Here is a 14,206-nt window from a genome sequence, read left to right on the forward strand (position 1 = left end):
TTTAAAATGATCCACTGGGACTTCCTCAAACTTCCCAGAGATGGACATCCCAGCACAGTTTACAAGCATATCAACTGGACCCAGCTTCTCTTGAGCCTGCACGAGGGGAAAACATCACTTAGGCAAAGGCATTGTAAAGGTTTGAGAGCTGCTCCAGTGTTATGGGGTAGAGAAGGTCACCTGTTTTATCACACTTTCCACCTGACTATAATCACTGGCCACATCTACTGATATGCACAGCACCACCTGAACACAGAAACTGTTATGTCACTCATATGATCCAGTGCAAACAAATAATAGCTCTTTAATCCTACACAGTAATTGTCTTAATATTTAATTGAATTGGAATTTTAAAAAAATCCAACCTGCTTATCATTAATTGCAAACTTCTCCACCTCTTTCTTAGCTTGAAGTAATTTAGCCTGTAAGAAAAAAAAAAAAGGGTCATTCATAGAAGAACTGCAAACATGGAGTTCACCAGAAGAGTGTTTCATGTTTCACAGGAATGGTTTATGTAAAGGGATTATGACTAGTCAAGTAGGCAAAGTGAAATGATTAATAAACATGTTGTCATGCTCACTTCATCTCGTGCCACCAGGGTGATGAACGCTCCTTGCCTGTAGCACTCAACAGCAATGGATTTGCCAATTCCGCTCGAGCCTCCTGTGACCTGCAAATTTTCAAAAGATGAGGGAAGCATACATCATCAGCACAAAGGACCTAACTACCCTTCGGGTGGGGCAACAGGAACTGAAGAAGTGCAGTACTGTTGTTTTGTCAAGAATCAGTTAATTATATAATAAACACAACACAGTGTTGGTTACACATTCACATATAGTCAACAGTATTTTTTAAAATTATAACCTGTTAAATGTTTGTTTTATTATTTATATACATTTTACAAAAAGACTGACAGAAACATTATTGCAACTTGCACTGGCTCCAAAACAGTATAGAGTCCTGTGTGTGTTTGTGTTGCTATTTACTCATGGGCCACTGTTTACACGTGACAGTAGCTTTACTACTGTCACGTGTAAACAGTGAAAGTTGTCTTCCTGCAACAATCAGTTAAGAACTGCATCGTTAGGCCCAGCAGGCATATACCACTAAAGATTAAAAGCTACCACATTAAGCTAATACATTACTACCTATTTGCAGAAGGCTTTCAACTATTTTTTCTCAACTCTTTATTCTTATTTGTGGATCAGATTACAGTAAAACCCCCTAGCAATTTCAGTTGAAATTCATTATCTTATTCATTTTTAAAGGCTTATTTTTGAGACTCTTGGAAAAGCATTTCAACGATAAAAGAGAGCACCTGAGACAACAGAGTGAAATGATGGCTTAAAATTAGAAAATCAAGTGCAACTAACATTTGACTAATCGTTTTGAGTGAACACTCATCATCAACAAGGTGCAAAAGCTACAGTAAATATTGGTCAAACAATTCAACAATGAAGGTCAGTGGGACTGTGATGAATCCACGTGTGATATATTTGATTGTAATTGTCGCATTCACACATTAGTAAATATAGGTGGAAACTGGACGGGATAAGAATCCTAGCCATGAGATTGCTTTAAAAAGATTCTCCAAAAACACTCAAGAGAAATAACTCTTTTTTTTTTAAACTATGGGTTCGTTATCTAGTTGCATGCTAACAAAAACAAATAACATTTGTCTAAAGTTGCAAATAACTGTTGCTCCAACGCTTCAATAGTTAGCTGACATTCACTGCAGCCTGACACTCCCCTGGAGAATCATCACCTCTCTCCGGGATCACTTACCACGACGTGGGCCCCGTTCAGTTTTAGAGGCTTGGGGCTGATTAGAGGCGATATCATATACAACAGCAACACAAAGGCAACGATGAATGCAGCGACTACGAGCAGCATGACGAACGGCAGAAGCAGCCACCAGGAATTGACGAAGAGCCAGTCTGTGATCGCGAAGATCAAGCTTTCCTCAGAGGACATGAGGGAAACCTGGCGGTGTTTAGCCTGTATGCTAACTAGCAGGCCAGCTTCTACTGTCAGATAAGGTGGCTACGAGGCGGGGAGCGGCCCCGGGAGAGGAGGAACAGAGGGGTATAACACCAGAGAGGAGTTGCTGACGGAGAGCGTGACTGTGAGTCAAAGACGAGGACGGTCAGGTTGTAATGCTGAACCTTGGACCCTGGTCAGAAAACGCAGTTTGCATAAACCAAAACAAACCCAACTGCCCTGCGTTAACAAACGTTTTGTTGATTGTTGGTATTTGTAGTCCTGTCAAGGAAACTCGTGATGTTGTTTAAACCCCATGCTGTGCTGTAAAAACAACAACAACCATAATGCAACGTTCTACTTCCTCATTCGCCACATCCTTTTTTGAACACACTCCACAACTTTCGACACTAATATTTACCTTGTAAACCTTTTTTCAATGTGCTAGTATTTATGTTTTTGAATAATGAATAAAAAGAAATGAGGAATATATGGAAATGCAGGAAAACTTTGTAATGCAGTTGTCCGGAACAGTATTTTCACGTATCATTGAACATATTATACTACACTTGCCGACAATGCTTAACAAATATAATGTATTGTTTAGTTCCACATGAAAAAATAAATAATAAATAAATTAGCATTTTATGTAATTTTTAAATAAGCATTTAATTTAATTCTGTTGAAATCAATTTAAGCAGCATGCCTCAACACGTTTTAAATGGTAACATTGGTTTCTGAGTTTTACATTTTTAATTACACTAAAGTATACGTGTGTTTTTTAACTTCATGCTACATAAATAAACTTTACTACTCGTACAGCATGTTAGGTGTATAAAGGATAGAGGTGAAAATTTAACTTTTGCAAAGTTAGAGGAAGCCTTTCAAGAGGTAAAGAAAAAAACAGGAAAAGTTAAGTGGACATAATAGAAAGATATATAATAATGATGGTAGTAAAACACTGTGGTAACCATGAAATGATTAGAATGTGGAAAACGGTATCCTTGTACCATGTGTGGCATTATTATATTATATATAACTGTAAAAACAACACTGTGAACTCTTTATTTCAAAACCCATGTTAGTTTCTAAAGCACACAATTTGCTTACAAAAAAGGAAACATCCTTCTTTTTTACATTGCTATTATGTTTATTTACAAAACAAAAAACATGCATCTTTTGGACTTTTCATAAAATAAAAGGCCAAAGTTGGATATATGTATAGACATTTACAGTAAGATAAAATGTTTGTTTTCCATCAAACTCAAACTGTGCACACCTTAAAAGCTAAAGAGTGCAATCTCTAAAAGAGCTTACATTAATGTGCAAGTATTCTACATGTTTTTATTGTAGTGACAAAGCACTTGTATGCGCTTATAAAACAAAGGAGAAAAAAAAAACTAAAAAAAAAAATGCAGCAATTCTGGAAGGCACATGGTGCAGACAGTCTCTTCTGGATACACATGCTTGCAAATGCATTTTCATTTTAGAGTTTGCGAGTTGATGATTTTCCACAATTTTATTTAACCAAAAAATCCTGCATGACTTTCCTATGTTAGCACACTATGCAGTGTTTATAAAGAAAAAACGGCAAGGGTCATCGACAGGGAAAACACATGAACCATTTGACAAAGTTACGAGCTAAAAATCTCTGACAAAATAGAAATGATGAAGTAGTTCTGATACAGCACAACTGGTGAAACCATCAAATGACATTGGATTTAACAAATATATTTGTCATTTATTTGGAAACATGTTCGACAATCAAACACTGACACAGGAGATAATGCTGCTTTTATCCTGAGTATCTGTCAACTCATGCCTCCCTGTGTCAAATCCCTGTACAAGAGTAACTGCATATATTCCACAAAGTCTGTTACAAATTAATGCTTGTTTTTCAATACGTAGAGAATATAGCATAAAGCATATCTATTTACCAGTGTTATGTCAGACTAACGATTTAAGATGCAAATGTTTAGTCTGTACTCAGTTTGATTCACTTGAATTCCTGGTCTTAACTGGCATTTTAATCTAGGCAGTTGTCTATAATCTGTACATTGTTCAACTCATCAATACTTGAAACTTTTTTAATACATATCTCATCAAGCCCTTTGAAATTCTTTTAGTAAAATTGATTTTCAATCTAGACGGTGAGTGATTTTTATCATCTTTGGGACAGTGGTGGATGTCAAATAAATGGAGGTCTTTTAACTAGAGTGAAATTATCAGACTGGCAGCACAGAGGTCTTGCCCGTTTCAGATATTATTAATCAGGTGGGGTAAATGACCAGGGGAGAGAGACAGACAGAGACAGAAGGAGAGAGTGAGCGAGAGAGGAGGGACACGGACAGTATAGAGACACAATTAGAATTTTTCTCTTTGCTTTGGTTCGACTTGGCGGAATCCTACTTCTAGCCCTCCTGCCCAAAGTCATCTGTGAATTTTTTCAGTTTTTCCAGATCTTGTTCGTTGACTGTTGGCTTTGTGTTGGACAGAGACCTTAGCATGTCAGACTGAAGAAGAAAACAGTGCAGTACATTAGTACACAAACACCAGCAGTTATAAATTTGAATCACAATTTTCAATTTACTGACCATGCATACTATAGGTTCCAATAGCTTGTCTCCAGGGACCTCCATCCATGACATTTCAACTGCACTAGGATCGCCGGGGGAGCAAGGAGTTAAAAGATCGTTCATAATAACCTTGGGGTCATCCCTGGATGGACCTCGTACCTTTAAAACAAATATAAAGCAGATTGAAGCTATTTGAAAATAATATATATTGAGACATGAACAAACTGTAATGTCTCCTTATAATGTTTCTTTACATACCCGCTTGAAGTGTGTTGCTGACTGGACCTTTCGAACTGGTTGCATTAAAGCATCTCTGACAATGACACTAACATCTGCTCCTGAGTAGCCGTCTGTCTTCTTGCCCAACGTAATAAAATCGGACTCAGAAAGACTGTTTGGAGTGGATCCAAGGTGGAGCTTGAACATGAATGAACGCGCATGTTCCTCAGGCAGAGGGATGTAGATCCTTTTCTCAAATCTGAAATGTTACAAGTGATGTACAGTAAGCTAAAGAAGATGGGGAAACAGGACCATGTCAAATGAGGCTGATGAACAACATTTACCTTCTTCTAATGGCCGAGTCGAGTGTCCATGGGATGTTTGTTGCACCAAGTACTAGCACGCCCTCATTATCATTCCCCACACCTGCAAAACAATTCATTGTGCACATATTAATAATAATAATAATAATTCCAGCCCTGCTTTTAAGCCCATATGATAAGGACTACCATAATAAATATGTAGCAAGGTGGAGAATTAAACCTGTAGTGTAAACATAAGCTGCAACAGCAAATACTGATGACTACATTTATTATGGACAGAAATTATAGTAATTATGACAATGTGTGCATTATATTTTAGTCTTACATCTTCTTGAGGAGAAATATTTTTATTGACCTTTCTGCTTTAACACCATATTTAATGACAACAATAAGTCATGGCAGCATTGGGTTTCACAGTTTAATAGCTGTAAACTGTGTGACCTAAAATAATACAAGTTTGTAGTAACAAACTTTTTGATAAATAAAATTTGCACTTACATATTCTATATAAACTGACATCACATTAACCGGCATTCATGTTTACCTGCACACTAAAATAAATCTAGATCTTAAATCTAAAAATATTTTTCACAACTCAGAGAGAAGTTTTCAAAAGAAAATGCACGTTGTTTGCAAGACTCACCCTGCATCTGAACTAGGAATTCAGTTTTGATACGACGAGCAGCTTCACTCTCATTTTCACTTCTGGAACCACAGAGTGAGTCGATCTCGTCGATGAAGATAATGGAAGGCTTGTGTTCCCTTGCGAGGCTAAAAAGATTTTTCACTAATCTAGGAAGAATAATCAAAGCATTTCATTAACAGAAAATATAGTTGCATTAGACGCAAGTAACTTTGATGGTTAACCTGTTTTTCATTAAGATTTCTGATGAAATAACTCACTTTTCACTCTCTCCTAGCCATTTGGAGACAAGGTCAGACGAAGAGATGGAGAAAAATGTGGAATTGTTTGCTTCTGTAGCAACAGCTTTTGCCAGATAGGACTTTCCTGTACCTGGGGGTCCAAAAAGCAAAATCCCTCGCCATGGAGTTCTCTTTCCTAAGATCCAAGCAGAGGGGAAATTTACAGCAAGTGTGCAGAGGTATGGTATCACAGGCACCTATCGACAACAATGGAACAACAACTTCCTGTGTAACAGTAAATACCTGTGAAAAGGTGAGGGAATTTGATTGGAAGAATAACAGCTTCTTTCAGAGCCTCTTTGGCTCCTTCTAGTCCAGCAACATCATTCCATTTGATGTTCGGTTTCTCCATGACAATTGCACCTGAAAAAGCATACTGCATTAGTGCATTGTCTAACAATTCTATTGTGATAGAATTAACCGATAATTGGTCACATATATAAAAAATATAAAAACTGCATTAGAATCAACTGTCAAACCTGAGAGTTGATTTTGGAATTTCTTCTTTTCTGGATCATCTCCTTCATCACTGTCATTTCTATAAACACACAGAATGATTATAACTTAACATCATTAGTTTAGTGCCTTGACACTGAAGGGCAATGTTATTTTTTTTAGCCTTGAATGGCATGACATTAGCATGAATTAACCCAATGCCCCACCCAGAAAAACACACCCTTTGTCGTCAGAACCTGATTCTTTGACAGGCTTAGCAGGAGCATTCTCTTTCTTCTTCAAATACTCCTTCAGCTTCTCTGCTCTCTCCAGGTATTCATTACATTTTGCGCGGATACTCTGTTTTGCTTTATCACCCTGGGCTTCATCTGCAGGAAATAAAGAGAGTTAAATAAGGACTCAAAAATATGAATGGATTTATAATTTTTGGCAAATTACACGGAGAGAAGTGAAAATGTAAGTGGTTTTGAGCCAGTGTTCATTTGCTGATTTTACATCTGCAAACGATGTAAGATCAAGCAGTATTTATAACTGTATATTGCAAGTTATAAATAATATTTTTGCAGTATTGGTTCAAATTAAAAAATATGCAATCTTCATGCAGATTTACAAATCAAACTTGATGGATTTACTGAAGACAGAAAAAAATCTGAGCAAGAATAAACAGTATTTACACGTCATTAGTTTCTGTACCAACACTACCTTTAATGACAACGCTGTCAATGTTTCTCTTGGAAACAACCTCAAGCTTTTGTATCTTTAAAGTTCATGTTGTACACTGTTATTCGGGGGAAACTACATTTCCTACATCAGCATCATCATGTGTAATACCAGTGTCTTATCTACCTACATTTAACCACATGGAGGAAATAACCAACAGCATCCCGGTACAGCCTCAGCGCAACCTCGAAGTTCTGAGCTTTATCCTCCTGAGCAGCCTTACTGGCTAAATCAATGGCTTTCTAAAGCAGACACAGAAAAAAATATTTAGCTACATTTGTCACATTAGGCCACATTTGCATCATCAAGTCAAACAATGGTTTTTGCAGTTAACTACGATATCAGTCAACAGTTAATAAAGATAGTTCAGAAATTGTTTTGCAAAAATTGTTTAGCTAATCCTGACTTTTAAATATGAATATTTAGGTGTATTATGTATGTTTCTCTGCTCCTTCAAGACAAAAAAAAAAAACAAAAACAAACATTAGTTCATAAAAACATATCAGGATGTCAAATGTTAACTATACTTCGAAAGTAATTAATAGTTATTTAGGCTGTTTAGCTAACTATCATGAATGCACCAGAGTCTAACTACGGAAAAACCTAAGATCAAACTTAAAAAGTTATTGACATTAGTTTAATTTACTGTTTAATACTCGAATCAACACGACAAGACAGTTGAATTGTGTCTATGTTATAATTAAAACTAGGGTTGTGATGATGATTGTCATTTCTATCTTGGAGAATGGCTTTTCAATAGCAAACATAAAACAACGTATCATGAAAATATCTAACTTGTTCGTAATTAATGTTATAGTGCATTTACTAAGTTTAAAAAACAGCATGGAAACATGCCAAATTATAATGTGCTTATTAGTTATAAACAAAACAGACTACGTAAATTGTAAAACTGATACATGTGTGGAACTTATTGGAGAAATATCTCTTTTCAAGTCACAACGAAGGTCATTTATATCATTATGTAATAACAAATTAAATGCTCCACCTGTTCTGGTTTAGTGACGTCACAGTACACACCGACGATGGACTGTTTGACATCAGTTTGAAAGCACATAATTTCACCCCCTTTTGCTCACTGAACTGACGGCATGGACCATAAGCATCTCCGAATATGTTACAGTGATACCTGTGTTTCAGATATCACTTGCTTTTCATAAGCCAGCGAAACAAGTCAGTTTGCAACGCATATGGAATTACTGTTTTTGTTCACGTTAGTAAATGTAACCATCGTCACACATTTGCCATCGTCACACAACCTCATGTATTTGTGTTATCGTGAAAGATTATTACAAGCGAAACGAAATATGCTTTGAAGAACACATGTTTAAGAAGTTAAAGACGAACTCATGTCAGGTTAGCTTTGTTAGCTAACATGCTAAAAGTAAGCTAGTAGATTGATACATTTTAAAACATCCACCGCCCCGTGCGGATACATTTTATAATACATTAACCTTCACATTAAGTAAACATACGTTAAACAGGTTGTTTATTTCTAGTTGTGGACAACTTTCTGCTATAGTGTTACGCGTTATTTTAGCTTTGGGTTCTAGGTCTTTTAACTTACCTGTAAATTATTGGTAGCCATAAGGAAGACCACGCTTTGCAATAATCTTAACAAATATCAAACCTCCACGGGAAAACGATTTGCCTTTTTCCTCGTTATAGCTTAGACTTAGAACTACAGTGTTAACTGTTAAATTAAGTTTTTCAATGTTGTTTTCAATTCCTGGATCGCTACCCCGTCGAATCAGGGAGGGAACTTCCGCATTGAAAAGTCGACACCAGCGTACACGAAATGTAGTGACGTCAAGACGTACACTCCAAAACGGACTGCGTCATGTCCGAGTCATGCAAATCGTTCACAAAAGATGTTTTTGTGTGTAATATTTACATAACGCTTAGATAGTTCAGTTATGTTAGATCAAATAATATATATACACTTTTCCTTCTTTTTTTTACACTCATTATGCATTTTTGGTCCTTAGAAATATTTTAAACAACCTGAAAGCATAACACTGCTGGACCACCACCCCAAAAGGACACCCCCAACTTTTTCTTAGGAGAAATCCTAAGTAAAAAAATAATGGGTATTGATTATCGGGGACAGAAACATCTAGTCCTAGTACGCATACTAAATATTTAACAAGATGGTGTAACTTCACTACATCATAATGCTAAATTCCACACAGTTAATTTTGAGACTGCTATTTCATTATTTAATAGCCCATCCCATTGGGTGAGGTTACAGTATGCCCTGGACAGTTGTCATAATTTAGTGTCTATTCTTGTTGCCATTTTAGTATAATTTGTTTATTTACTTTATACTCACCCAGTCACTTAGTCACTATACTATGTTTAATGATGTTTTGTCAGGTGGTTTTTGGTTTGTGGTTTATCATTGGCTGTATACTTTGTCTCTTACTGTACCTGACACCCTGACAAGGGCTACATGTAAGATACTAAAAACAGCACATAATTCTAACGCCCAGTAAACTTCCTGCAGTGATTTCCCTGGAAACTGTTCTAAGGGTAGTTCTAAATGGTTGTATAGTAAATAACCTTTTTATTGTCTAGGTAATACTGTATTTCGTCGACTCTGTCCAGGTACTCTTTACATCTGTCCCTGATCCTCTGGTTTCCATCTTTACCCTGGGGTTCACCTAGTGACAGAACAAAAAAACATTACATCAGTTTGGGTTTTTTTCAAAACTAAAATGTTGTCAGGATATTGGAGTAAGTCTTAGACACACAAATCAGACAAAGGATGTGATCTGTAATTGTCTAATCAAAAAAATATTTACCTAAATATTAGCAGTTTTACTGTGTGGTTGCTGTTTACTTACCCTTTAAGTAATGAGTGATACAAAAACATTAAAACCCAGTTTCCTGTACACAACAAACCTGTCTTGACCAAAAATAACTATTGTTATTTATGATACAGTATGTTGTAAATATTAGCATAGCTTAGCATAATTTCTCTAAAACTCTAAAATATGGAGTGATTACTGTCCCTGACAGTTTTTTAAATAAGGAAATCAAAATTTCACAGGAAGCACATTCATATTAATGGAACCTGGAACAAGAAGGAAAAAAAAATCAATAAGATCAGATTTTTACTCACGTTTCAAAATGTGTAAAAAATACTTGACAGCGTGTTGGTAGGAGACGATGGCGTCCTCATATTTCCCAGCTTGATCTTCCTCCGAGGCCTTCTGTGCTACAGCAATGGCTTTCTGGAGGAAAATGTAAAAAAGTAGGGCTTTTATAATCATAACACACAAACAAATAATAGTAATAATAATACAAAATATCCACAGTAAAGACGAGAACATTCCAAAATGGGATTTGCATCATGACATGAAGTCCAGGTTATATTTACATAGGAAATTGTATTAAGGTATATGCTTTTCAAAGCCAATTAAAGACTGACAGCATCATTTATCTTCTCACTATGTTATAAGATTTACTGTGTAATCGGAATACTTACTGAGAGCTCTCCATTATTGGCAGAATCAATGGCATTACTAGTTCAAGGTTGGCCCGAAATTATTACAAAACCTCTCCCTCATTACATTAAAGTATTTAAACATTAATTACTACACTATTCGTCTGGGTTCCTGTTGACATACAACGGCTGTCAAACAGAATAGAATATCAAATTAATCATCTACCCTAAAAAACGTTGCACATTTAATTAGACTAGTCCTTGTGGCTTTAACATACACTACCCACCTGCTTTTCACATTAATTTAGCAAAAATTTGATTTAGCATATAACGACATATGTTACAGCCATAATAATAGTATAAAAATAAATGTACCACTGCATTTAAACATTCTGCAGCAGAATGTTTTTTATATTGACTTGCAATGATTAAAACAAACTAATGTTTATCAAGACACAGCATATAAACTACTAATTAATGACAAATAGACAGTAAACTACGAATTATTTACATATAGTCACAATTATGTAAACTGCGATAACAATCGAAAAACGACAATCAACGCTTGCACAGAAGGAAACGGTTGACATGACTGGACAGAAATGTTGTTATTATGCAGTCTATCCCTTAATTGACTTTAAAAAGAATAGTATACAGTATAATTGCCACTTTAGATACGTATGCCAGGCTCTTTGTGCACCATCCATCCATTTTCATCCGCTTATCCGTTACCGGGTCGCGGGGGCAGCAGTCGCCACCCAAATCACATTGCACCGTACCAACCCCCCTAAACCTTCCTGCGGGTGGTGAGTCCACCAGAAGGTACCAACTGCCCTAACCGGGATTCGAACTAGCCCTGGGGTTCCACACCAATGACAGAGACATTGCCTCTGGGCCAAAGCGCCACTTCTTTGTGCACCAGGAACGGCAAAATGAAAGAAAACAAACTTATGACAACCGAAAAAAAAGGTTATACACGTGTACAGAGCATGTGTACTAAACCTTTACCCAGTCATAATAACACATTTCCCAAAACATACACACACTGTGCGTTGTGTTAAATAGGCTGCACGGTGAGCGTACTTTCCCCCTGTTACCGCATCTACAGTCTGACACTCCACTCCCTAACACACAAACAGAAGGATCTACGGCTTCAGTCAAAGTTATTCCACTAACCTGTAGATTTGTTGGTTCCATAAGTACAAATGACAAAACGTACAAACACTAATTTAACCTGTGTCGCACTCAATCCAGCTTCCTTTCGTTTATTTAGGTTCAACTAGTTCCTGTTTGCTCGTCACTCCCTCTCTGGCGCTGACATGCGCTGAAAATGCAGTCTGCCCAGTTTTAGGAACGGTAATGGAAGTAGAGCCAGTGGAAAAGACTGCTGCTACTGAGTCATATCGCTGTCAAGTTTTGTTTTACTCCGTTGTCATGACAATCCAATATTTCTGACCTACATAGGAAAATAACTTTCACGGCTTTCAAAATTACTTTTAATTTGATTAATATGGATATCGTAAATATCCCCAAGCACGGAGAGTGGAAATCAAACAAAATACAAAATACAGATGTTAAAAACCGAACACAGATGTTTAGAGTTGTCGCTGTGTCGGAGGTCTCGTTATTTATGAGGCTATGTTAATCCAGTGAAACGTGTAGGATCCGCTTATTCCACTAGAGGTTGCTATAGTCGTACTAAAACAGGCTTAAAACTGTGCATCTTTTTCCTTAAATGTGCACTCTGTGAAATTTGGTCTCAATAATTTAATAATAATAATAATAATTGTTTTTTGGCAATATACGACTAAAAAACAAGTTTACAATGCCCTGATGAGTGAATCAGTCACAAGATGAAAAGTGGTTGATGCTCTTGCCTTAAAGGAAATAATTCAGCAGGTTTGTCATTTGATAATATATCATTGAACGTCATGAGTTAACATTAGTATATTTTAGTATAACATCTTCCTATTTTTTGTCGAATTTGTCGAATCTCAAATGTTGGCTTGTGTATATTTAAACTACCAATGAAAAAAATACATTTTACGAAAAATAATAAAAAATATTCAAATTGACGTCATGCCATATTTTATTATTATTATTATTATTATTATTATTATTATGACTTCAGTGTTACAGTCGCAGAGGAGGTGTGTTCATACACTCAGTAAACTTGTACTGGAGACCTTTGGTCTCTGCTTGTTAACGTCGAGCTCAGTTGAACGAGAGCCTGACACCTGAGAGCTGCACAGACGAGGGCGCCCATACTGGTGGGAAGCGAAAAAGACGGAAGAGTTGTTTTGCGTTAACATGCGGCGAACCGAGAGCACACACGTCCAACAGCAGCACCGAAGACGATCTTAAAACTTTGTATGACTTTCACGCTGTTCCACGGAACGGCAGAACTCGCCTGGCGCATGAGGCGCGTTTTGCGCTTCATGGAGCTCTGTAAATGATAAGACCTGCACTCAGCATCTACAGGGGTCTCCAATGTGGAACATGGCAAGAGGGGGGATGAGAGGAACTCATCTCCTCGCTGTACTCTTTTCTTTGACTGCAGTACTTTTAAGGGATGCAAATGGACAAGGGACCGCACATGGATTCACAGGTTACAGTTTGAGTCCTCCATATTTTAATCTCGCTCAGGGCTCCACGATCTCTGCCACAGCAACCTGCGGCCAGGATGAGGCTGATAGACCCAGATATGATTTGTACTGTAAGCTCGTCGGAGGACCGAACGTTGGACTAACTAGTCAAAACATACGGGTAAGAATGTCAAGAAGGAGTGATTTTTAAAGAGATTTGTCTGTGCGTAAAATTGCCTGCACTTAGCAGCAAAATATATTATCTGTTCACCTGTAGATACCATGGAGTTATATAACATCATCACTATTATTATTATTATTATATTATTATTCTCATCATCAATGAGATGTGTCTGTATTATGTGTCTGCTTTAACGCCACATTTAATTTATTGTATTATGTGTCTGCTTTAACGCCACCATCTTTATTTTGTGGATAACAATAGTTATGTACCACTGGAGCAGTGTGACTCCACTGTTGTGTGCCAAGTATTAAGTAAGGAAATGGCCTTTCAGTGCCTTCTCTGTGGGTTTTCTTTTCTCTCAGCAGTCATGCTGATGTAAGACCGCTGCTCTTGTGTAAGAGCAGTAGTTTTACAATGACATGCCCGTGCTTTTATTTGCTTGTGGTTGCAATGCCCATACTTCTGTCACTGCAATTTGGTGACTTCTGTGTGACCTAATGCTACTGTTTGACCCCCCCCCCCAACTCAGGGTCAGTTCTGTGATTACTGCAACTCCATTGATCAAAACAAAGCCCACCCAGTGACCAATGCCATTGATGGGACAGAGCGGTGGTGGCAGAGCCCTCCTCTTTCCAGAGGGCCGGGGTACAATGAAGTGAATGTAACCCTAGACCTGGGGCAGGTAAGCTTAAAATACCACAATTTGCTTTGAACAACTGTTTACCTGCTGCAACCTGCTGTGTGTTATAATGACTGCTGTGTGTTGACAGTCA

The 14,206-nt window shown here is 37.2% G+C and overlaps 3 protein-coding genes across 5 annotated transcripts in view; 1 reads left to right on the forward strand and 2 right to left on the reverse strand.

Annotated features, from left to right (window-relative positions):
• The window catches only part of kdsr (3-ketodihydrosphingosine reductase), a 7,000-nt gene extending 4,779 nt beyond the window's left edge, over window positions 1–2,221 (reverse strand). Inside the window, exons 1-5 of the mRNA XM_008334171.3 lie at window positions 1,786–2,221; window positions 581–670; window positions 366–422; window positions 181–246; window positions 1–96 (exon numbers count right to left, since the gene is read on the reverse strand). Of these exons, the coding sequence (XP_008332393.1) occupies window positions 1–96; window positions 181–246; window positions 366–422; window positions 581–670; window positions 1,786–1,974 (498 nt within the window). The 5' untranslated portion in view covers window positions 1,975–2,221. The remainder of the gene's footprint in view (window positions 97–180; window positions 247–365; window positions 423–580; window positions 671–1,785) is intronic.
• Window positions 2,222–3,031: 810 nt separating this feature from the next.
• Window positions 3,032–11,997, reverse strand: vps4b (vacuolar protein sorting 4 homolog B). 2 transcript variants are annotated; one of them, XM_008334172.3, is made up of 13 exons: window positions 11,841–11,997; window positions 10,341–10,452; window positions 9,779–9,879; window positions 7,329–7,440; window positions 6,699–6,846; window positions 6,502–6,560; window positions 6,266–6,385; window positions 6,002–6,158; window positions 5,742–5,890; window positions 5,120–5,201; window positions 4,815–5,034; window positions 4,575–4,715; window positions 3,032–4,493 (listed from the first exon to the last, which is right to left on the reverse strand). In XM_008334172.3, the coding sequence occupies exons 1-13, from the start codon at window positions 11,859–11,861 to the stop codon at window positions 4,392–4,394; spliced, it is 1,524 nt and encodes a 507-aa protein (XP_008332394.1). In that variant the 5' UTR covers window positions 11,862–11,997; the 3' UTR covers window positions 3,032–4,391. The 2 variants fall into 2 exon arrangements, with proteins under 2 accessions (XP_008332394.1, XP_008332395.1); XM_008334173.3 differs by lacking the exon at window positions 11,841–11,997 and having other exon boundaries at window positions 8,784–9,879; window positions 10,341–10,388.
• Window positions 11,998–12,876: 879 nt separating this feature from the next.
• LOC103396180 (laminin subunit alpha-3) overlaps window positions 12,877–14,206 on the forward strand; it is a 48,974-nt gene continuing 47,644 nt past the window's right edge. For both annotated transcript variants that reach the window (XM_008334175.3, XM_008334177.3), the window contains exons 1-2: window positions 12,877–13,430; window positions 13,963–14,115. In XM_008334175.3, coding sequence (XP_008332397.1) covers window positions 13,155–13,430; window positions 13,963–14,115 — 429 coding nt within the window. In that variant the 5' untranslated portion in view covers window positions 12,877–13,154. The remainder of the gene's footprint in view (window positions 13,431–13,962; window positions 14,116–14,206) is intronic.

This window comes from Cynoglossus semilaevis, chromosome 20, assembly GCF_000523025.1.
Source record: "Cynoglossus semilaevis isolate Cse_v1.0 chromosome 20, Cse_v1.0, whole genome shotgun sequence".
Classification (NCBI taxonomy): domain Eukaryota; kingdom Metazoa; phylum Chordata; class Actinopteri; order Pleuronectiformes; family Cynoglossidae; genus Cynoglossus; species Cynoglossus semilaevis.

Coding starts and splice junctions, on each gene's coding strand:
- vps4b (XM_008334172.3), bottom strand. CDS start 11,861: ATGGAACCAACAAATCTACAG. Junction 10,453..11,840: donor TGGAACCAACAAATCTACAG/GTTAGTGGAATA, acceptor ATTTTCCTCCAG/AAAGCCATTGCTGTAGCACA. Junction 5,035..5,119: donor GACTCGGCCATTAGAAGAAG/GTAAATGTTGTT, acceptor GTAACATTTCAG/ATTTGAGAAAAGGATCTACA.